General features: G+C 44.8%; 1 protein-coding gene across 1 annotated transcript in view; it reads right to left on the bottom strand.

Annotated features, from left to right (window-relative positions):
- Nucleotides 1–17,980, bottom strand: part of NHS (NHS actin remodeling regulator) — a 246,351-nt gene extending 228,371 nt beyond the window's left edge. Inside the window, exon 1 of the mRNA XM_066176889.1 lies at nucleotides 17,366–17,980. Coding sequence (XP_066032986.1) covers nucleotides 17,366–17,765 — 400 coding nt within the window. The 5' untranslated portion in view covers nucleotides 17,766–17,980. The remainder of the gene's footprint in view (nucleotides 1–17,365) is intronic.
- Between the last annotated feature and the right edge of the window lie 6,850 nt (nucleotides 17,981–24,830).

The raw sequence follows: 24,830 nt of genomic DNA, 5'->3' as shown, positions 1-24,830 counted from the left end.
TTCCTCTCCAGCAGCAGCAAGGCTCAATAGAACTTCCCAAACTGGCTGTCATGCTCAGGCGTTTTCACAACTACTGAAGAGGATGTGCACAGACACCACTCCACAACTTTTCTTATCAGCTGATAAAAAGGGGACATTAATATAAGTCTCCTGCCACTGGCCATAGTTACAGTGTCCCCCGTAAGCTGTGGAAACAGTTAAAATGAGTCTGTGTGCACCCAGGACTAGTGGTCCGGGCTCATTTCCACAGCTGAAAAGAAAAATCACGTTGTCCCCAGAGAAAGGGGCAGAGGCAACAATCCTGCACCACATCAGCGCCTGGGGAGCATGGCGCAGAAGGGGCACTCTCGGTACACCTCAGCCCACAAGCGTGGGACAACTTTTGCCTCCAGAGGGCAGAGAAACGTAAATGGAAACGACCCAACTTGCTGCGACTGCTCCGTATGCCCGGTCTTTTTTACTGAGTTCCCTCCGAGAGGGAGGGAAAGGGGAAAAAGAAAAAAAACTCCGAAGCGATTCATGAGGGCGGGAGGCTTTGTCTGCCCGAATAATGAACTAACGGCTGGCCCCGCCACAGCCCCGCGCCCGGGCACAATTGCATCCGTCTGCGCTTTGTTCCCGGCCCGCTCGGCCATCAGCTGAGAAGTTCATCTGTCTCAGCAGTACGCGGTAATGATGGCAAGGGTTAAATACCACTTACACGGAGGTACAAAAGGCCAGTATAATTTTATATGAGGCCAGACAGCTGGTTTGTATAATTCCAGTTTGCACAGAGCGTTTTCTTTCCAGTGCGTCCCCTTAAAAAAGCTTTTCCTCATGAGTTAATTCTCTCACTGGAGAATGCCAGTGCAGCTCCAATTATCTCTGAGATAATCCAAAGCTAAATTCACTGTCAAACTCAGACTTGGGATAAGGCTTCAAGAGAAAAACTGTTATAAAAGTCCTCACCATGAAGTCATTTAAAGACAAGGTAGAGAATTTGTTTTGTGTCTATCCTGTTGCGGTTTTTTCCCCTAAAAAAACTAACCACTCTATGTTTCTAGGCGTTTCCAGATAAGAACATCTGTTTTTAAATAATCTCATTGCCACTCTGGAGTTTTTACATCTTACAATGACACAATCAGCTGCTTTTTATTAACTTACTTGTTTGTGCAACAGCATTGGTGAATGTTCATCCATTCATCGCTGCACATCAAGCAACTGGGGCAGATCCAGTAGCAGAGTGTTCAGTGCTTGCCAATTCTGGTATATCAGCACTAACTAGTAGCTGAATCATGCTTGCCTTCCCTGAGCAGGCATTCACTGAAGACAAACACATACGTGGTTTACTGAATCCTCTTTCCTCCACGTTTAGTTAAAAAGTGAACTAAAAGCATAAGGCAACAGCAGGGCATTCAAGGTGCAGCTGAATCCTCCTTCATCTAACTCCCTGTCTCTAAGACTCTCAAATCATAAAAAAAATGCCCTTTTCCAGGGATATCCCTGCAACCATGAGTAGAGGAAGGAGCTGATCCGTGAGGACTCTTGTAAACAGATTTTACACTATTTGCGCACAGCTTTGCAAGGCTTTGGAATAGTATCCTAGAAGTTCTTGGAATTTTTCACAGTGTGAGCTAACAGTCTCTGACTCCCAAAGAGCTGAGGGGAGGGGGCAGAGCAAAACAGTCTCCAATTCGATAACATGCTGTACGACCTTCACCTCAGCCCACTCCCTGAAGCTTTTGGCACATGACTCTCCTGTTGAGAATGGAGAAAGGATGTTGGGCATCACTCTTCAATTCACAGGACAAAAAGCAGGAGCAACAGTAAGACTCACAGGTGCAGGGTGTGCCACAACAGCACTCGGGGACCAAAAATGAACAGTTTCACTTCAACAACGTGCATGTTGCCACAAAAGGGAGAAAGCCCCTTTGCTGCAGTCGGTCTGACTGACAGGCTATCTTCCCTGCAAGTCTTCCTAATGGCTCAGAGCAGTGGATTTGATGCCTGTCCTTTTAGAAGGTAAATGAAAAAGCATGGTCCTTGAAGCTTCTAATCATGGCACCTCAAGCTCTTAAATGCCCTGTAGAGGGGCACATAGAAGAACCAGAAAATCCCATAGAGTCTAGTCCGATTTCTGCAACTGTATATATTCTGTAACTACCCCTTTGACAGCACTATTCTATCTGATCTGATTTTTACCTTTTGCAATGAGTGGAAGTGGACAAGCTGCTTGGCAGCTGTGAAGATGCTGTGCATGACGGAGCACAGGGGTGTTTCACTGAAAGGCAGGTCTCAATTTGTCCTACAGCGCCCAATGATCTTGCAAGAACTGACTGCAAGCAGTTTTGAAATGTCTTGACCAAAGCACTATTGCTGTCCCTGCTGGAAACAAAAGCACCTTGTAATTATGACATATACCAAAAAGTTTTATAAAGTTTTTTAAGCCCTCTCCTCTACCAAACTGCCCCTGTAAATCAAAGAATGGAGATATCCACCTCCACAAAAATGAACAAAGCTATAGATCTGGGTTTAAAAGGTAAGAGGGGTCTGATTACACTTTACAAGCCACCTGCAGATCTTGAATAAACTACTATTTAATTGAATTACTCTTCTGAAAATTTCTTTAAAGAAAAAGAAAGATTCTGACTCATTATGGTTTCTTTGATCCCTTCCAACACAAGCAGCTATATGAAGCAAGTAATTTTCCTTCCTGGGTCCCCCCCTATTTGCTTCCTGAAGTGTCAGCCTGCTCCAGGAAACAGTCCCTGTTTGTGCTACAATACTGCTTATCCTGCCCATCATCTCCATTAAAGATGCAGCAGTTCTGATTAAACTACTAACAAGGTAGGTCTACTGCCATGGGTGGGTAAATCATGTCTACCAAGGCACAGCAAAGAACAACCATATCAGGAAACTGCTTATGACTTCCCCAGACTCTAGCAGCATTTCGGGAAAAGGCTAACTTCTAATACGTCTGCTCTGTCCACATCCCTTCAGGAATCCCAATCAAACCTAATGTTCTCCAAAATCCTTTTATGCTGGAGCATCTTTCTTGAGAGACTTCATACTTTAATGATCATTTCAATATTCTTCTGCATGTGCATGATATCTACACTTCCTCTATGCTCGTGAACTATGGAGGAAAAGCTAATAGTAGTTTAATAGTACACTAAGGTGATGGTAACAAAAGCAAAGCTACAGCTTTCCATAACATTAGATTTACTATATTAAGCTTTTAATACTGCAAGAGATTAACAGTGACAGATTCTCTTGTAGAGTAGCAAAAGCTATTGCAATTCTTGCAACTTTCACATTAATCACATTTAAACATGCCTCTAACAGATGGGCATCATGGAGTGCTAGGTCTCTCACAAGCCAGTACTAACAAAAAGCTTGTCTAGGAGATCTTGTGGCTTCTACAGTTCAGAGGGATTGTATATCCAGGCACCTTGTTATTGTTTTTGTTGTATATTATCTAGGCTTATTAGAAAAGCTCAAGTTAAATAGATGACAGACTTCAGCATACATGAGGGGGAAGGGAAAGGGAGGGGGGCAGAAAGAGTCAAAGCAAGACCACCCACACAAAGTTCCTCTAAGTCCGTATTTCACATGCATGATCATGATTTTTCCACTACACAGGGAAAGCATTAGGTTCTGCGCTGCAACTTTTCCTCTGACACTACTACCTGCAAAAACCTTTCCCATAGCTCAGACACAAGCCCAAGCTGTGAAAAATGAGCTGCCAGGCTCAAACCTGGCTGGACAGAGGATGACTGTCTGTCCTCCCTCCCCTTTCATTAGTGCAGTTGTCAGATTCAGATGGCCCTTCCTGACTGAAGCTGGGAGAGCACTGGAAGAAAACCAGCATTAGAACTTGGCACCCAGATAGAACATAGATGTTTAATAAACTTCCCAGCACCGTTTTTTAATTAAACCAAGTCCCAAGGTAAAACCTCATCTTTACATGACTGTAATTAACCAAGACACACTGTCTGTAATGTAAGAAAGTTCAATCTCCTCTATGAGCCAGACCTCAAAAGAAAGACTGGCAATTGCAAACTCAGCTCAGCCTAAGGTTAGTCCTCACAGAGTAAGGCCTGGAGATCTCTTCAGTTCCAACCTGCAAGGACCCCTCCTTGCTGAAAAGACTGGAGAATCCCACCTGGGCATACTGCTTTCATATGGCCCCTGAAAGCATTTGCCCATGAAGGACGGAAGCACTCCTGATGTGGAAAGGTCTCAGCCTTGCACTTTGCCTGTTATTTACAAAACAGGTCTGTGTGTTCGTGGATCCATCGCCCCACAACCCAACTTGCTCTCACTGCTTGTGTGGTAACTCCTCTGAGAGGAAGGATGTGCTGTCACTCTGCCACAGACCTGAGAACAGAGTGCCAAAAAGCCTCTTCACACTGTGACACACATAGAACTTAAGGGACTCATCTGAGCTAGAAACTTCCTCTGCTCAAGAGTGAAAGACAGGCTCACCTTTGAACAGGATGGATGGCCCAAAGTTTAGAGTGCTAAAACTTGGTGACCTGAATGCCACTGATAACCTTCCCCTAAGCTGTCATGAAAAGTCAGGGGATGAATCCAGGTCTCTCCAGCAAAAGCATTTTAGCCGCTTGGTCCTCCTTCTCAGTTCCAGCCTGCAAAACTAAACATTCTCAGCCTACACACTGACCAGACATTGACAGATAGCAGCAGAGTCCACCTAAAAGCTATCTGCTATGTTTCCTCATAAACCACATTCCAGAGTCCACAACATGTTTGGTCAGGACTGCACTGACATGGGGCTTCCAGGGAGCAGAATTCACATAATGCTCACAACTGACCACCATGACCCCAAAACATAACAGAAAAAAGGCTGTATGGATATGAAAGGAAAATTCAGTTGAGCTTCCACAAGCTCTACAAATTTGTGAAATGTTCCTGTAGTGCTATCAGGGCACAAAGTAGTAGAGAGAACTCTGTATTATGTCAATGAAAATAATGTTGGTATATAATTCAGCATCCTCATATCCAAGGAAAATTATCTGAAAGGAAAAACAGGAATTACTTTGACACTGGAGATGTAACTTTGACAAAGAAATATTGTAGTATCAGCCAAAGTTTGTCTCAGTCAGCTCTAGCCTTCAATACTAGAGCACTTAATTATGCTATCCAGCATTTAGCTCTAGGGCTCTGTCCATCTGGCTCATGCCACTAGAATCAAGAAGCTACAGAAGAGCAGACTGTAGCAAACAAGGTCAGTATGTGCCAACTTCTGTAGAGACATATTTTATAAGCACAAGGTTGGACTGTCTCAAAAGGGAACAAAGGCATGGGAGACATCTCTGCAAAAATAAATACAACACATTCCTTCAGTGTATCTGCAAATGACACCGTTTCACGTAATGACAGAATCACAGAATGAACTAGGTTGGAAAAGACCTTTTGAGATCGTTAAGTCCAACCTATGACCTAGACTTGCATCACTTTACGTTTCACTTACCCATCTGTTTTCCTGGAAGATTTATTTTCATTAACTTGGCTTTTCTACTTTTTAATTTTATTTTTGACCCCTTGCTGTGATATAGCAGGGGCAGTTCATTCAAATGCAAAGTCGTTACTCTTGCAAGTATGCAAGTACCAAACAGCAGAATTCCACATCCCTAAGCAAGATGTACCTCACTTCTGATCACCCATTACATGCAGTAGAAGAGTTTCCATCAATAACATCACAATCTCTGCATCCAAACTTATCTTCCATTCAGAGAGGGAGGGAATGGGAAGGAAGTGAGCTCAACCATGAGACGCTTTTGGATGAAGATACAAAGTCAAAACAAAGAAAAACCAAAATATATCGATTACCTTCAATTTTTACCTCTGTAATGAGAGCTGGAGTACTAAATATTTTCTCTCATTTGACCAGTTTGCTGCTAATGTGGCTGTAAATTTCTTCTTCCATTTATCAGGCTTTTCTAATCTCAGTGACCAATATGATCTTGTCCAGTCTTTCCACTGGTCTTCTTCCATTATCTAGACACACATTTCTGTGTGTATATATATATATACATATATATATACACACATGTGTGTGTGCACATGTATAGACAAAGTTGTTCCTCCTCTAGTGACACGCAGAATTTTGAGGAAGAACCTCTTGTTGTTTTTCTTCCTCTTTGAGGAAAACCTATTTCAATTGTTCAAAAGGGTCTGCAGAAAAGCGGGCACACTTACTTATTTTATGGTGACAGAACCTTTTAACCTCACGGTCCAAGATGCTGCTTATCAAGACTGATCTAAAGCCAAACAAGATTCAGAAAGCAAATAAATAATCAGCCTGAGCTGTGATATTTTGCAGTTCCCTCTTATTTCCTTTAACTAATTGCCATTCTACTGGGTTCTTCGGAACAAGCAGATAAATGAAACATACTTTTAATCTACACTAATAATTTGTGTTAAGTTCCACTTGGACAATTTCATAAATGAATAGTCACATTATAGCTGCTGAATATAGCTGTAACCCATTCACTCATTTACGCACACAGCACTTGCTCATTTTCATATGTACATCTAAGAAGATATTTTATTGTTTGATCTAAGAGAGAATCATACTCTAAATTTTGTGTGTACTGACAGAGGTCCCTAAAACTATTTACAGCACAAACTGTGTAAATACCCTGCATCACACTTCAATCTGGACACTGATTTACAGCAGCTAGCAGAGATACATAATTAATGATAAACCTTCAGGTGAGCCTCCTAGTCTCCCTTAGAAGGGTTTTGTCCAAAGCACAGCTTCTGCAACCTCTGTCTTGGCATCAAGGCTATATCTAGCCTGTGGCAGCTGTAACAGAGGCCTAAAAATACTACTGAAGTAATGAAGTAGTGGTACTTATTTTAGAATATTAGCAGAGTAATGATTGCCACAAAATACATTTGAGCTACAGTGCAATTTGAAAGTACAGGAACTTAAAACCAGTGCTTTTAATGTGCCAGGCACAATGAGTGCATTTACAACATCTATTAAAAGCAGGTTATGTTTGGGGGAGGGGGATAATTACATCTTAGCAAGTAGTTTATTAACTGAACAAGACAGCATCACATTAAAGATAATCAATGGAGAATAAACCACAGTTGTAAAAATTAATACTCTTCATTCACACCATGATAGGACTGAGGGGGGGTTGTCTTTGCTGTTAAGACAGAAGTAAAAGTATAGCCCCTCTGAAATAACCATGAGAAGAGGAGTAAAGGATAGGATGGCACAAAATGAAAGTCATTCAAGGCATAAGTTAAAAAAAAATTGAAATAGAAAAGAAATAATCAGCAGTTCTAGAGGGGAAAGAGGAATACGAACAACCAGTTTTGGAGGCAGCGGAACTAATGAAGCCTGGTTTTTCTCCAGCTTTTATGTCATGCAAAGACTGACTTTCACAGTGAAGGAAATGTGAGCTCCAACCGGAGGACTTTTTCTTCTTAGGTTGGAACATTTATATGAGATTCCTTCCCCAGTGGATTTTCTAGTTTCTAATAAGACCTTCCTCCAAATGCAGTAGGAATAATCTGTCCTCTCCTTTACCTGGCAGCCTCTTTTATGATTTCTACATTGTGGCAATGTAGTTGAAATTGTATCTGAGTAGCAAATATAAAATTCCTGAATGGCTGGTGCAAGATACCCAGGCACACTTACCCCCGTCCCTGCTATACACACAGAATGTGCTCTTCCTTAACACTTGTTATGGATAAGAAACAAGGCTAAAAACAGTGCTGCCAGGATAATCCAACTTATGGAGAAGGTTTGTCTTTGATATGCTAACTGTGTGCAAGACTTCAGGCAATTTTCTGCAGAGACCAAGACCTCAGGTTCCTGAAGCAACACTTGTGGGGAACAGTCAACACAGGAGGGGGGATGAGATCTCCTCAGTGTGCTGAGATAGGAGCCTCTGTGATGATTTTAACTGCTGGGGTAGAGGAAGGCCAGAGGAGCTGAGTTTAGTACAGCCTGAAGCAGCAGAACCAGTCAGAAGTGGGTTTGGATAAGTATGAGAAAGTCATTCCCCACCCCCAAAAAGCAACAACAACAAAAACCAAAACACAAAAAAAAAAAAAAAAAAAAAAAAAAACACCAAAAGCAACCAAGAAAGAAAAAAAGCTTGCATTTAAAATCTGGGGTGTGCAGAGCTATGTAGTTTTCAGGGTTTCCAGGGTTAAGACTGGGCATGTGACAGGCAGTGGTCAATCCATGATACATGATTTCTTTTCTTAAAAATTAATTAAGATACATCTCTTGACTCTCCTCCTGTACACAACACTTAACCAAAAACCATTTCACCAAAGAAAAGACCATGCCTATGACAAGAACTGGCCCTCTTTCTCCTGCAAGTAAATAAACTTTACAGGGAGAAAGAATGGAACTGGGTAGTATCCATTCTTTAGACCCACTCTGATTTGCATGGTAAGCAATAAATCATAATTAAACTCTTGTTTCACTTAAAATTAAACTGCCCCTTATCATAGATTACTAAGTACTGGATGCAGTGAAACATGTATAGAATCTTAAAAAAGTTTGCCTCTGAGCATCACAGTGAGTTACTGCTGCCTATCTTGAGTTTCATCATCCAGAAGATCTGATTTCTGCAATCATGGACATTAGAGGCATCTGAAGAGAACAATGCTTGGTAATGCCCTTTTTGGGGGCTAAAAAAAAAAAAATCGGGCAAAATTGAGCATGCACAGAGAGCCAAGTTTAGCCTTTAAAGCAATCCAAAGCCTCTGGACACACTGGAATTTTTCAGTGCACCTTACCTCCTAAAAATGACCCAATTCCGTAGCCTCTGGTACACACATCTTCAAGAAGGATTAGTACCTTTTCCCCCCACAATCCACCCTCTGTCCAGGTCAACTTAAAAGTCTGCTCAAACATTGTCCAAGATAACAAAAAACACTTTGAGAAGGCAGGGGAAAAGCTGCAGAGGCTTGAAGAATCTGTGCATATTTATAGCACAAACACTCTGCCCGATGCTCATTCCCCTTAATCACACGCACACACTCGCAAGACGTCTCCTCCAAACTTTCTCAGGGACTCAGTCTGAGTGGCTGTAGTTCAAAGTCCAACTGCCTTGGCAGCTGAAAAGAAAGAGAAAACCATGGTGGCTTTGTAAGAATTAGAGTGATCCTATTAAAAAAAAAAAATGTCACTCTCTGCTGGTACTTAACATGGCAGTGCCACGCAGCACTCATTGAACTGAGCAGCATTTCAAGCACACAGCTCTTGGTGTAATAAGACTACAGGCTTAATTAGGTTCCTATCAGTATTGCTTTTTTCCTGCCTTCAGCCAAGAAGGTTTAAGAAAAGATTGTCCAATACAGATACTGCAATTTAAAGTCTCAAGTTAAGAACACAGTGGGTGTATATCTACTATAAAATCTACCCTAAAAACATGCCAGTTGTTAAACTAAGCAGTGCATTAGAAGCAGTTAGATATAATGAGAATGTAAATGGAAAGTATTCTAGGGAGATATTTCAGCTAAAAACAGCATACACTCTATGCTATCTTTTATTTTAATCATGCTCTAAGCCCTGCCTTTTTGAACTTTTTATAAATTCTGCTATCTCCCTTTGCAGTTACTTACATATTGGTATATAAATTCAAAGACGAGAAGCAATTAGGAATGAAGCGAAGACTCCCTCTCTTGATGCTAATACATCAAAGGAAGTGAAAAAAACCTTCCCCCCCTCACACACACTGGGTAACACAGAGAGTTTCTGCTCTTCACAGCCTAATAGCTCAAGTAGTTCCAATCGAGAGTCTGATGTCAGCCTCTGATTACATGGAGATGCCAAGCGATTGGAAAGAGCAGCTTTTGAAAAATCCCAGCTCTGACTCCAGCAACCACACAACCCTGCAACAATGCTTTTAAAACACATATATGTACTACTCACATCAGCTGGTCCTATTTTTTTTCCCCACTTTGGGCATCGTAACATTGCTATTAAGAGTTCCCTGGGGGTATCAGCTTGATTTAGGTACAATAAGTGTGAAGGCAATGTGTCAGATCAGGAGCTTTTTTAAACAGCTGTCGCTCCCCTGCACCCGATCTCTTTTGCTCCCCCGTTCAGAGAGAGGAAGAGCCAGGTGCTGCCTTTGAACAGACACACTTGAGAAGTCTGCTTTTGCCTGATTGGAGAAGGAGGAGTTGGGACTAGCTCATGGCAGGGATCAGTAAGGACTTCTCCCATTCCTTTTCTGCACCTTTGCACATCTCTGCCTGACCAGCCTAATCTGATCCTCAGAACTGAAGCCTCAAAACAGGCAAACATATGTAAGGAATGCTAACAAAACCTGATTTTGCTGATCCCCAACGGCAGTTGAGTGGCACCCTGAAATTGGGTATTTATATTTCCTTCCTGTAAGTCCTTCCCTCAGTCCAAGGACATTTGAGAACAGTGCAAGAGTTTTTTGGAAACACTCCAGGCCCTTCATCTTTCAAAAAGGAAAATGAACGTCTCTCATGCATCGGAATCAACAGGTGAATGACCTCCCCATGCCCGCAGCACATTACCAAAGTCCATTTATTTCTTAATCACCGTATCTCCCCCGTTTGAGCAGGGGAACTAACCAAAAGTAGGAATGACTCCATTGATTTCACTGGAACATCCATCTTATGTTTCTGTATGAACACAAACATTACACTATTAAGGCTTTTAAATAGAAGAATGGAGTTTTAAAGGGTTTGTAGGAAGAATTTCTGTTAAACCACTAGATCCACAGTAAGTTGATGTCTCTTACGGGTCTGGTTCTATCTCCTCTGCAGTTTTGCTCCAGTGTAAAGGAGACCTTATTGGTCTTAAAGGAGCTGAAACATTTCCAGCAGAATTTCTACCAAACCCACTGGAGACTCTTGCTTGGCTCTTGAGCATGAGCCAGAAAAAAACTGCACTAACTACTATGACATTACACAGCTGTATAGCTGCAGTGAGGTGGAAATCATGCACTGAATGTTTTTTGGTATGTTTTTAACTGGCAGGCTCACCATCTAGCAACAAAATCCCCAAACATTCAAACCTGGTACATTAGCTTAAGTACTATTTGTGGAATGACAAGCAAGGAGCTATAGAACAGACAGAGGCTTTCTGAGCTACACCAGTGGAAGACCAAGTAAATGACATTCAGCAAAACTCTAAAAGATTTACAGCTGTATAACAGGGAATGGGTGTGGAGGAAAACCATTTTCTGCTTTCTGCTCTGCATCTGTTACCAAGCTGTGCCAGACAAAGTCTACTGAGTCTACCTGAGCACTGAGCTCTCAGAGCTTTTCCACCAAGCATCTCACTAGCCTTGGCAGGACAAAGGATTCTACACTATGCTTTTATCTGCAAAGAGACCAGAGTCTGCATTCCACTAGCTAACAAGACTGAAGGTGACAACTCCAGCTTTCAAAAAGTTACATACCTGCCCAATTTCAATCCCATTACCTTGTATCACCTACTAAATGCATGAGAAAAAAATAACTTAAGCAAAGTCTCTGAATGGTTGTGTTCCTGTGTTAAAAGTCTTCTATCACCATTCTGTAAACAAAGATAAGGCATTTTTCTCCTAAATGACAGTACTCTAGCTAAGGGTACTCTAGTGAGTGTTAAGGTAAAGTGGGGATGGGATCCTTAAGTGAGCAGGTTTTTCTTCCTCTGTCCCTTTGTTGTTCTTACAGCAGTAAAGGTAAGAAGGAAAGCCCATGCTTTGGCCTCCCTCTCCTTTCCACTCTGCTAATGTGCCATCAATCCTCTGCATTTAGAAGAAACCATGCACTGAGGAAATTCTCCAACTTTCCCACACACACAGCTTGGCTTATTTGCATTCACAAGCGAACTACGGGCACGTGTACCAGAGAGGTGAGTTCTTTAACACAAATGAGTACACAGGGACCAGCACAACACCAAGAAACCAAACCTGGCAAGTAAAGTCAGAAGCATTTCTCCTTTTCCAAAAGGACAAGTGAAGGGATTGTGTCATTCCATTTGGGAAATTAAAGGACAAAAAGCTGAAAGTGATGGATAACTGCATCCAGTGTACAGCTGCTTTACTTTGCAGGTTGTTTTCTGTATCAAAAAATGACTTCCCAATTAATATAATTTCAGTGTACAATGGGAGCCCTGAATATATCCTCTTGCTTCACATCCCCCAGGTTAAATTAGTGTGCACCTCTAAGACTGTAACTACCCTCACACTTACATGGGCTCACTAACTATAAAGGACAACAGTACAAAGTTATGGGAAGCTACGAATCTCTTCTGTTTTGTCTCCAGCAGTATCTGAGATATTTTTGTGTAAATGTATCCAACCCATGGAGATCCAAAGCTGTGCCTCAGTACCACAGAAAATCCATGCAATGAAAATTGCACTTTAAATCTCAAGGACCTTGAGAAGCTGAGATAAAGTGCAACACTTATCTCCCCAACTTGGAATTTTTTTTTCAAGATGCATCTACTCTTAAGGTCTTACGTACCTCCCTGAAGATCTCTGCAAGGATGCTCACCAACCCTAAGCCTAGGATGGTCTTACAGTGCATCTGAATTCTGAGATGGAAGTATGACAATTTCTTGATTCCATTTCAACAGCAATTGTGACTTCAGCACATTAAGTCAAGGAGGAGGAGGTGCATTTTCTGATGAGCTTTGGGTCCAACACATGCCTTGTAAAAACGGTAGGATTGTGGCAGAAAACACATGAAAAGCTTGTAAGGGATTAAACATTTCCCTGCAGTGCTCAAAACCCAAACAGAAAAGAAAATATCAGCCTGGTTAAAAGCCACACTAACAAAAATCCCAAACTAAACAAAATCAAAACAAAACCACCTAAAAAGTACAAGGAAAGAGACTAAAAGCAAGAGTGAAACTTGCCAGGCTGTTCTCGGTAACCAACTTCAATCAAACAGAATAAATTAATGCAGAGCCTAAAATTATAAAGAATCAGTCCAGAGTTGTCTTTTTTATCTCAATACTGACACTTCAGGAAACAAGAAAATCCCACAGAGGAGCTCACTATAGAGATCCAGGGGCCTCTGAAGAGCTGAGTAACACAGGAGATCCCCACACTTTTAAGCGGCTGCATCACTAATCGTTAGCACATAGCAAAATCAGGAATGGAAAAGTGGAGCAATGAAGATACAGCAGGCAACTTCTGGAAATGATACAGCCCTTAGAAAGATTGGCTACTGGTAACACATTGATGCTTTTGAAAAAAAAAGCCTGGAATGTGTGGAATTCTCTGGGATGCCAGGGTGCAAAAAGGATCTCATTAGCTAGGGCTTTCAAAATCTGCTGCCTGGTTGTTGCCTGTTATTCAGAAAGCAAAATGGCTTACATCATCAGTTTCTGTAAAGTACAATATTACACTTAAACTGCCAGATCTCTAGTCCCCTAGACTGAGAAATCATCTTTCTAAATAACCATGGAGGCACTGAGTCCCAAGTCTACACACGAGTCCAGCATTTCTGTGTTTCCATATTATCAAGATAATCAAGCATCTAATAATAAAACTGGGCAGTATCATACTGCTCAGTTCTCTTGTTGGCAACCCGAAAACTCTAAGCAACATCCAGACTGACAACAATCATGTTATTCTCACATGGTTCTGCTTTAAAAACAGACCCTGGAGCTGCTCATGATGAAAAGCAGTGGAGTAGCAGAAGGGCAAAGTAGTTAGTTCAGGAGCTGAGCAGGAAAACATTTCTTACCCTTGTTTCTCTTACATTCAGAGGATGGGAAAAGATTCATATTTGCGAGATGCTGGCTGGCCAGAGGCTTAAAAGAAAGATGAAAGGACAAGCAGCATCTGGGGACACAGAGGCAAGGGACCTTGAGTTTTTGAAGATGACCTGCTTGTAACTGCCCAGAATCCTTCTTTTATTGTGCCTAACAAAGTTTTCCAATCTCACTGAAAAGTGACAAAAAGAAAGGGCAACACATAGGTAAATACCTTTACCAGTAGCTTAGTAGAGGACTTTAAATACTTATCTTAAAGCAAAGTATACACATACTTGCAAATGTTCACCATTACAAAAGCAATAGAGGTGAGACTGCTAAGGCTTCATGAAAATGACAGCAGTAGTGATTAGCATTACTGGGAAAATGCCACTTTGAATTAATTTTAATTATTTGTTAATATTTCCTGAATTCAACATAGATGTTTTAATATAATAATACATAATTTTCTGTATAATATACAACATTATTATGTAAAACTGTATTACATGCTATTTTCAAGAGAACTCCTTTCCTGCTCCTCTTTCCCTTGGTATCATCTCTTCAATTGCCAAAGAATGGCATTCTGGGCAAGGAATGGCCCTCTAACCACCGGCTCCAATAGCTCTTGAGATGGCATTAGCCCATCATTTCCTTTTCCTAATGCAGCTTGAGTGCTCACACGGGAATCTCAGAATCCTGCTGGCTTATGAGGCATGGAGAAAAAGGCCTTCCACTGTCACAGTTCAGTATCTAGGGCATGTCCAGTAGCATTATTCTCAAATTACTGTGCTGCACTTGAAGTTGGAATATGAAGTATTCCAGCCTCACTGTGGCAAGATAGGCTAGTAGTTTTAAACTGAATACTTGAAAAACTTGTGGTTGGGTTGCACTGTCCTGGTGTTAACACCCCAGCACACGGTGTTAAGCAATAAGCCCAGCCCCTCCAGACTCATAACATGCAATAAATTAATTCAGTGCAGCCATTACAGTCATGCCATGGGTGGGGTGGCTGCATGCCTGTCACCAGCTTGTTCCTTGTGGTTGTGAGTCCAAATCTCCAGCCAGTTCTGAATTTTTCTTAGATGTGTCATTTGGGCTGGACAGCCAAAAGATGGCCCTGAGGTCATGCCATCATTTCCATGCTCCCCACCGGAGATAGAAGTCAGTGTGTCTTAATGTGATGCTGATTAGGTCCTGGACAGATCTGTGATCACCTGCAACTGCTCTCTTGGTTTCAAAAAAACAACTGGGTGTAGTAACTTGAGTGTAATACTTTCAGGAGTGAATTATGTAGGCACTTCATGCATAAAACAAACATTAGCATAGTCTTGCTGAAAGTAATAATGAAGGAGGAGGCGTCAGCCTAGAGAGGAGAAAGCACACTATCATTATACACTACAGGGAAGATGGGCAGCTTCCTGCAGTTTTATCTGTCTCTTGGGGACAGTGAGCGGTCTGGAGGCCAAAGGGAGGTATTGCTGTGACTGTGTACGGATTTTGGGGGAATGTGAGGAGATAATGTGTAGAGTGGTGCTGTTCAACTCTGGGTCTCAGCTGAGATGTTCAAATGCAGCACTATGTAAATGCAGCTCTGGTGATCCAACACTGGAGGGGGAATAAAAGCAGCCAGAGGAGGCAAAGAAGCCGACTATTCATGTAGGTTGGATTGTATAGAGACTTTCACCTTTAGGGAAGATGTAGTTCAGCGCTGCATGGAGAGAAGTGATGAGAACAAGAAGGTGTGCTTTGAGCAGCTGTACAGCTGCAGGCAAGACACACACCTGCTGGAGAATGTGTGGGGACAAAGCCCAGCATTGCGGAGGATCCCTTGGCTGACCAGACCTAGGGACATCTGTAGATCTATCAGTGCACTGTGCTGTAGATAAGAGGAAGGAAGAACAGCTGGCAAACACAGGGAAGATCATGAACAAAATTTTCTACCCTCTTAAAGAGAGAAGGATTTAAAAGAAAACCAAACACTAAAAAAATGTATTCTACATTTATCATCACAGGGATAAAGCCAGACTCTCTAATTAAGCAGATGACATAACTGTGCAGTAATATCAAGATTTTGCTCTGTGATTTGCAAACAACCTGCACTTGCACAATCCAGAAAGAAAAAAGACATACAGATTAGAACAGCTAAGCTCTGCTCTCACTTACATTAGTATATACCCACACTTACTCAGCTCAAAAGATGTGCAGATGAGAATGTGATACGAGGAGTTTCATTTCCTCAGACAGTTCCCTCACTAGCTCAGCCAAGCCTCCTTCTCACTGCAGTTTCCAATCACAGCCCAGCACTCTGCTCTGATTACACACTCCTCCTGAAACCACAAAAAATCTCCCTCGGTCTCATCTGTGGTTGATATATATTAATACATCACCAGCAAAGTCACTGTACAGCTGCTGAGTATGTAGCCTAAATACCGTTGAATACTTAAGGCTTGATTCTGTTAATCAGGACAGCTTCATTGATTGATCCTAGGAGAGTTACGTATATTCCACAAAGCTCCAAAGGGGAGGAAACCCAACGCACAATTTCTAAATGGTACATTCATGAAAAACACCTACAAGAGGGCATGGTCTTGTTTACCCTGGTGCAAACTCACTTTGGTGTACTTAGCGGAGGTACTCAGGATTTAGACGGATACAGCAGAAGGCAAAAACTAAGCCAAATTCTCCTTTCAAGACATTGCTTTTCCTAAAACAGATACTGAGAGGTCAGAACCAACACCAATCTCTGCTACTCCAGACTTTCAACCCACAGCCCTATCTATCAAAAAAACCACGTATCCACAAGTGCTTGGGAAGTGTATGCACCAGTGAGAGCACAAAATCATCACACTGCTGTGAACACGAGCCATACTCAGCAGAAATCAGCAGCTGTTAGGACTACAGAGCTTTTCACTGCTTTTATAGTTTGGGCGGAGAAGAAACAGGATTCAAATACTGCTCATAACACAGGTTCTATATTGCCTTGATCTTTATCCTCCTCCCCCTCCTCCACCCTCCCCTCTTCGCTCTTCAGGGCCACTCTTTAAACAGAAAGAAGTCATTAGCCAAACTTCCTCATTTTATTGCCCCGACAGTTAGGTAACGACGAAGCAGTTTTATTATTTCTACTTAACAGCGTTCGATCGGGAATTCAGAGACACTTGTAAGGGGAAGATATCTGTCGGGGAAGGGGGACAGGCCGAGGAGAAAGGGAGAAAATCCAAATATGCTCGAGTGCGACGGATCATCTCCATCAGCCCCGGCGCCCAGCTGACAGACCTCGTCCCCCTCCCTAGCCAAACCCTTGGCTGCAGAAGATACGTCCCGAGAGCCCCGCCAGCCAGCTCCTTACGTAAGGCACAAACCACTGACATCATCCCTCCCGCCGGCATCGCCGCGGCGCCCAGCGGCGCCCGCAGACCCGACCCGACCCGCGCCCGCCCGTTCCCTTCCCACTCTGCTGCCCCGCCAGGGCTCCTTTCCCACCGACTCTGCCCCCAAACTTTGCACGGCAGGTTGCCAGGGGATGGCTTTCCCCGCCGGGCGCCCCGTGCTGCGGTGCGCTCCATCTATCCCGCGGTGCGCCCCATCCATCCCGCGGTGCGCCCCATCCATCCCACGGGGCTCCCCATCCATCCCGCATTCCGTGGTACTTACGCACTGCCTCCTGCTTGGGGTCGAGGCCGCGCACGGCTCCCTGGAGGCCGGCGATGCGGCCGTGCAGCGCCCGTACGCGGCGGTGGGTGCCCTGGATATCAGCCTCGACCTCCTGGAAAAGGGTGCAGGCGTGCCGGGCCACGTCGGAGAGCTGTCGGAGGATCCGCGACAGGGCTACGTTGCTGACCGAGCAGAGGTCCAGCACCATCAGTACCGCCGCCGCCTCCTTCTCCCCGCCGGTGGCCGCCTCGGCGCCCTCGCTCGCCGTCCCCGGCTCCTCCGGCGGCGGGTCCCGCGGCGGCGGTGGCGGCTCCGCGCCCCAGCTCTCCTCCAGCACGGAGGCGGCGGGCTGCCGCCGGCACAGCCGCTGCGGCTCCACGGTCCGCTTGGCGAAGGGCATGGCCGAGCCCTCGGCCGGAGCTCTCTCGGGCTCCCGCGGGCACTGGGGGGGGATCGCTGCCCTCCTCCTCCTCCTCCTCCTCCTACTCCTCGTCCTTCTCCTCCTGGCCGCCGCCGCCGCTCCTTGCCCGCCGCCGTCACTCGCGGGCGGCCGCCGGCGGGCGGCTCATCGCCTCGCTGCCTCCCTGCGCGGGGCTCCTGGGCTGCGGGGCGGCCGCCGCGCCGCCGAGCATCCGCCGCTGCCGCCGCCGCCGCGGGGAGCCGGGGCGCATCCGCGCCGCCTCGCTCGCTCGCTCGCTCTCACGCCGTCCCGCTCCGGCGGCGGGTGTGAAGGGGCGGCCCGAAAACCCGGAGAGAGGAATCCCGCGGCCGCGAGGAGGAGCGAGCCACCGAGCCTCCCGCCCGGGAGAGCGGCGGGGCGGGGGCGGGCGGGGAACCGGGGCGGTGCCGAGCTCCCGCCGCCGCGGGGAGGCGCTGCGGGGCGGGCGCGGCGGCCGCGGTCCCGGTGCGCGGGCGGCGGAGGCACCGGCGGCCCCTGTCGGGCGGGGACCGCTGCTCCGGGCAGACTCTGCTTGCTCGCCCCCGGCACAGCCCGTCTCCTCTCCGGCGGGAGCACTGCTCAGGTGCGCAGAAGAAGAGGGAGAAGCTGTCTCGAGGGGCAGAAGGGAACCCAATTCAGCAAGGCCCGAGTGCTGCGGGAGGGTGGTGCCCGCCCACTGGCGGTGTCACCTCCTGGGGCACCGCGGAGGTTGTTGCACTCTCTGAAGTCAAGTGCATGCACTTGGGCACCGGCTTCTTAGGAGGTGTCAGGGGAAGCTGGGTACCCGTCAGACAGGGAGCGCTGCTTCTGACGCAACACAGCTCAGCTTGAGTACATACACTTTTGAAAGGTGAACGTGCCTAACAAGCAGGCATGAAATCTGAACACAAACTCTAAATTGTTGGTCGTAAATACCACTGAAAGAGGTACTGTAAAAGGAGATCCAGGCAGATGCAAATGTAGGCATTCCACAGTTTGGAAACAGCAGCTTGTTTGCCCACTTGACCTTAACTTGTCGTCCTTGCACTTGAGTGTTGTGGTACAGTCTGTCATTACATGACCACATAGAGGCAGCTTTTAATTACCTCTGGTCAAATAGCCTGAGTTGCAGTGAGCATCACTGCCAGCCTGGTGATACGCATACCCCACATTCTGCAGATGCAACAGCCTGCTCCTGGGACAAGCTTAGGTCCTGAGGGGGGATACAGCTGTTTTCACAGAGATCAGAGTCTGAACTGAGAACTTTGCTGGCCCTACTGCTGGCTTTCAGCTTGGACCACTCATGTGCCTTCACGCTTTGCCTCTGGAAAGAGGAGCGCACCGTGACACGTAGTCAGCTCAGATCTTTAGCTCAGGTTTCTGACTTGGCTTGAAATGGGTTCCAGCCCTATGCTTGGGCAGGGAGGAAGGCACAGAGCCTGTCCCAATCACAGTACCACTTCCCACATTTCCTGGGGGGCTTGAAGTTCAGGTGTGACCCAGTGGGAACAAGCAGGGACTTGAGAGCTGTCAGAGGTCCAGGGGCAGTGCTCAAACAGTACTAAAACTATTTCTTGGATCAAGATAAGCCACTACCAAAATTGCTGGAGTATTTGTACCCCACGTTGCTGAGTTTCCTCTGCAGCTGGGAGACTTTTAGCTCTTGTAATGGAGCATGGACTGTACTCCTCCTCCTACCTGGGGGAGTCATGATAAGTTACTTAGAAGCCACTGAAAGGTATTTTAATATTTCACTTGAGATTCATAAAGCAGGGGGGAACTATTAAATTTTAATGCTTCAGACAGAGCAGCAGCCACCCAAACTGATGTGGGATCACAAGAAAAGGACCAAGAAATAGCAGTATAGCATTCACCAGGCAGGGGCAGGAGATACCTCTGAGAAAATCAGCTCATGCGCTCATTTGGCCTCTCCCTCAGGAACATGATAAGCCAGTGAATTGACCCATAGGTAACAGGTAAAAGGTGCAAGGGGTAGGATTTTAGATTGCACCTTACCACAGCCTCCCAATTGCACCTAGTCTCTGATCAGCTCAGACAGGACAAGAGCTGTGCAGCTCTCTTCCTTCCCTTGAAAGCAGAGCCTTGTTCTGGCAGTATATCTCTACTCAACCTCAGCAAAGCTACCAGAAGCCAGTGCTTCCTCTTCATTTATTTTTCCCAGTCTGTTATTACTACTTCTCATTTACATAAACTCCATGGTCTCTCTTTTTATCCCATGCTTGGAAAGGTACAGTTTACTTTAGGGACCCTACTAGTCGCATGACAACTGTGTGACTTGAGTACAGGACACACAGCACCAAACCACACAGGAATGAATTTGTTTAAAGGAGGAAGGTTCTGCCAGGTCTGTGCATCTCCACCATAGGGAGCATATTTTCATTTTGGAGGTTTGCAGCATTACTGCCCTTCCCTCCACAAGTCTAGATGTTGCATTTTTCTTAGTTCTTCATTGCAAGCAGAACAGACCCCATACACATCTTGGGTGAGGGGCACTGGCACTTTCTACCAGGCAGGTGGAGATGCTGTGTCACTTCCCTTTGGTCAGAACACGGCTCCTATCTTTGCAGGCACTGGGGAGTCAGGTTGCCCCAGTCATGCACTTACTATGTGTTTTTTATCAGTAGTACTGTGTGGTGCAAATCCAAATTCAGTAGCTTCCCAGCTGCCCCTGGGATTGCTCTTGGTATGTCTGTTCAATAGCAGATGTAGTAAGAGGGGAGCAATCCCAAAGGTTATCCTCAGTCTCAGCTAGTGGGTCTTTGGAGTCCCTTAAAGCAAAAAGAAAGGAAAAAAAATCTTCCACGGGGGATTTTGAATGTTGTCTCAGTTCTGAAGTGCCCCTCAGAGGTGCCAGTCCCTCTGCACTGACTGGAGGCTTCTCTTGGCTGGAGTTAAACCTCAAGGCCCAGAGTATTTAATTTGTGAACATATCAGCCTGGACCAACCAGCCGCATAGCTCAGTTTCAAGAAGCACTTGCTGACCTTGGAGATTGAGGCATGTCAGAAAGAATATGAATCATGAACAAAGATAAATAGGTGAAATGATTCCTTGTGTGTCTATTTATGAGAGGAAAATGCCATATTGAACTGTAGTGCTTTCCTGCATGTGCATGAGCTGTATTCACTGTGTTAGTTGCTATACATTTAGGTTGGGATATATAATGCTGCTGAGGATGGCACTGGCTTTCACCCACGTCAGTGAAAGGCAGTGGTTTGCTTTCAAGACACATACAATGTGGGAGTGGAAGAGTGGGCTAACAGAGTAAAATAAAGGTCCTGCTTGATCTCTCCCTGGTGCTGCTGGTGGTAGCAGGCATCTGGTCATAGCCCACAGTAACTGTTGCGCAGCTTCCCACCCCACTCCTGCCGCTGTGTGCATTCCCTGGCTCACTCTGGCTGCTGGTAGCCTGGCTGAGGTGTGACCTTACAGCAACACCAGCCAGGGAATATTCTCCTGCCAATGGAGACAGAGGGCAGAGCCATTGGCAGATAAGAAGGGATCTGGTTTCCTGCTGCAGCCAGCTACAGGAAGCAGGGAGGTGGGATTAGGCAATCTCACCCGGTTTGGCAGGGCTGTTCTGGCCTGCTGCAGTGTCTCTTGTTCTGCAGTGCCAGAAAGGGAGGAGAAGCTGATGAGTGCTGTAGGCTATTGTCATTTCCTCCTCTTTCCACAGCTGTCAGGATGGTGCCTTTAGGCATCATATTAATGAAGTTGTGGCCTTTTGGCCATAATGTGGAATCTGTCACCCCTGATGCTAGCCCACCCTAAATATACCACTTATTTATTCTCAGCAAAGATGTCACAGACAAAGCATTCCCAAACCTGTACTCACTTAGGCTAGCAAAATTATCCTTTTTTAGGAAGTCCCTTCAATATTTAGCTGCCATTCTGCACTTAGACCCAACAGCAACATTCCTTGATCACAATAAGGCCACATTAAATGTAGAAGGCCACAAGGCAGGAAAGTAGCAGTCAGGGCAGTTCCCTATGAGTTTGGATCTGCTCATTTAGGATGCTTTGTTCTGCCAGTTTGTTTCAGCAGGTAAAAGTTAAAATAATTTCCAAAACATAGGACATTAAGATTTTACTGGGAAATACCTTTCCTGAAAAGGATTCCTAGTTTTGAGTGATGTAGTGAAGCAAAAGTCTGGTAATTCAAATTTTGGTGGTATGTCCAGGACACAGAGATTACTTTCTCCTTCAGTGAAGGCCACACTGCTGATATATTGAGACACACATCTTACTTTTGGTTCCTGTTTTCCTAAAACTTCGTTGACACAAACAGCTACACAAATGTATGCAGCATACAAGAGACCACAAATCTCTTTTAGGAGTTGCTGTATGAATAAGACTAGATACTGGTGTTCTGTTCATCCTTGTTCTCTCTCACAATACTCACAAAACCATTGTTGCTGCCAGTTTGCCATCACTACTAAAGCTGTGCAGTCTGAATTTTCTCTTGTCCTCTGAGCTAGGGCACCATGTTTCCTCATTTCTTCCTTCTTTGAGAAGAAGAATTTTACTGTCCTCAGTAGAGCTGTTTCCTAATCTTTCTCACACCTAAAGCCGAGGACACATACAGGCAATAGAATGGTGAGTGTTTCTTTGCATTAATCTCTCTCCTGTCCAACTGCATTTCCCCGGGCACTCATGAGCTGTCACGAGCTTACACTGATCCAGCCCACTACTGCTCTTTCTGGTAGATGTTAATATTTGCATTGCCATAAACCTTTTCACCCCTGAACTATGAGCCCACTGATTTAGTCATTAGTTTAAGTGGGAAAAATACAGGGCCTGCAGGAGTCCTTGTACCTGTAGCAGAAGGAATTACTGGACTCCACATGGTGCTGCAAAACAGAATTGAATACATTCAAACTGACTTCCTTTCTTCAAAGTCTCCTAATTATGGCTGTTACAGAGTTTACTTGTAATCAGAGTAGGGATGACATTTCAAACTGAAGAGTGATTATTAAATTGACACTTCCTTTAAAATGTGCCTGAAGTCAGGACTGACATGCTAATTGAATTTTATTAGCAAGAAATGTCTGTTTTAATAGGAGAACTTCCTAATCTTTCTATCAAGTTCATGCTAAGTGCATACCTACTCAATGTTTTCCATCATTACTACCTGGTATTGCTAGTCAAAGAAAAAAAGCCTCAATGGAGCACCCTCCTGATTACAGCAAATGCTGTAATTTCCTTTGATATCAATACTAGTTTCACATTCATTTATCCCATTGACTGCTAGCACAAGAACATGCCAGGGAAGAAAAAAAGCAAAGCCGTTTAAGCCTTTAAAAATAATAATGGTTAAGAATGTGCAATAAATCCAAGACCAAATCAAAATGATGCTGAGTATTGCTGGCAAATTTCAGGGTCCCCTAACACACATTAAACATTTCCAACAGCTGTAGTATGACAGGTGTAAGTATCCCCACCATTATCCTAGAGAATACTGATGGTCATTTTGTCATCTCAGAAGAAAGGAGCTGTGTAGAGGACAGTTGGGATGCCTTTCCTAGACTCCATACCAGAACACAACACAGTAGAGTAACTGCAATACTGGAGCAGCATCCAGCTCCAAGCTCGACTTCAGGGAAATGAGATTCTACCATGTGGGCTGTGCCACTCTGTGTTAGGAAAGGGCAGGTGGGTGCTTCTTCAGAAGACAAAGCTCTCAAATGAAAGTCAGGCTCTGTTCTGTATAGGAAAGCTCTGTTGAGGCAACATCATCAGCAACCTTAGCTGGAGTGCCGTGACATCTGACCCCAGCCTGTGCAGAGAACTGGTTAATTCCATCTCTTCAGTCCCAAGTAGGAACATTCACAATGACAAAAAGTTAATGCAGGGGGTTGTATCTTTATAAAACACAGTAAAAGGAGAAGCAGACAATAATGAACTGTGCTCTTTACAAAGAAATATAATCCCTTCTAGGGAAACAGAAGGGAAAAAGATGTCTTACTTCCAGTGTGAGCTCCATCCACCCTCTTTTTTGCTCTGACTTCTTAATTGCACTTGATTTGATAGCAGTGGGGGTTTAACCTACGTTGTGGGTATTTTCACTGTTGCCTTTAATTTTCCTGCTGGCATCAGGCAGTTTGTGTACACCAAGCCAAGTCTGCTGTCTTGATTCAGGACGCATATGACCTCAACTGACATTTTGCCTGTATCAGAACAGTGGGAGTACACTAGTGTAGAGAAAAGAAGATTTATTGGGAAAAGAATGTGTAAACCCCATCATCCACAGATGAGCTTTTATCCAGTATTAACAACACAGATTTTTACACATTCCAAACTAATTTGGCACGTTCAGTTTGCATGCTGAACATGTCCTAACTCTCCGTCATACAGTCTAAACGTGAAAGTAAATTCAAGTTTCTGTATTCTGGAGCCAATCCAGCTTGTGGTTCATGTCACCAAGTCAAGGGCAGTAAAATGTCACTTCCCCTTATGCTCATGATGAAGAGCCGAAAGTGGAGATACTCTGGGAAAGGCTAGATCAGGTCGATGCCTCCGCACTTTCTGTTGCTTCTCCCAGGGGCAAGGAACATTAGTTTGGTTGGGTAGGTGTTTTCCTGGCCTGTACCTTTCTGTGTTGTGGTATGACCTTAACTCACTCGGCCCTGGGTGCTGCTTGGACAGCAAAGCACATGGAGCTCCCTCGCTTTGCAGTGCTGCGAGGGGAGACCCAGTCTGCATCACAGGTTTCCTACCAGTGCTTTGTGCCAGCAATTTCCCCAGGGGTTTAGCTGAGCTCTTGCCTTGGACTGGCTGGGGTGGATTCCAGCAGAGGAAGAGCATGAGTGGCTTAGGTTGGTTTCATCAAACTGATGAGTTTCCAATCTCATGAGGCAGAGTGCATTTAGGGTATTGTGAGCTCTGGCCTACAGTGTACAGGCCATATTCCAGCTCAGTGTGTCAGAAGTTTAATTTATTGGAAAACCTGTGTTCCAGGAGTCCAAAATTGCAAAAATGGGAACAAATTAGGATTGAATACCACTGGGGTAAGTAAATGCAAAAGCTCA

The sequence above is a fragment of the Chamaea fasciata genome, unplaced genomic scaffold, assembly GCF_029207755.1.
Source record: "Chamaea fasciata isolate MVZ Bird 193981 ecotype frontalis unplaced genomic scaffold, bChaFas1.0.hap1 SCAF_2, whole genome shotgun sequence".
NCBI classification, from domain to species: domain Eukaryota; kingdom Metazoa; phylum Chordata; class Aves; order Passeriformes; family Sylviidae; genus Chamaea; species Chamaea fasciata.
Note: the sequence above shows the minus strand (reverse complement) of the source record. Positions and strands in the feature narration are given on the sequence as shown.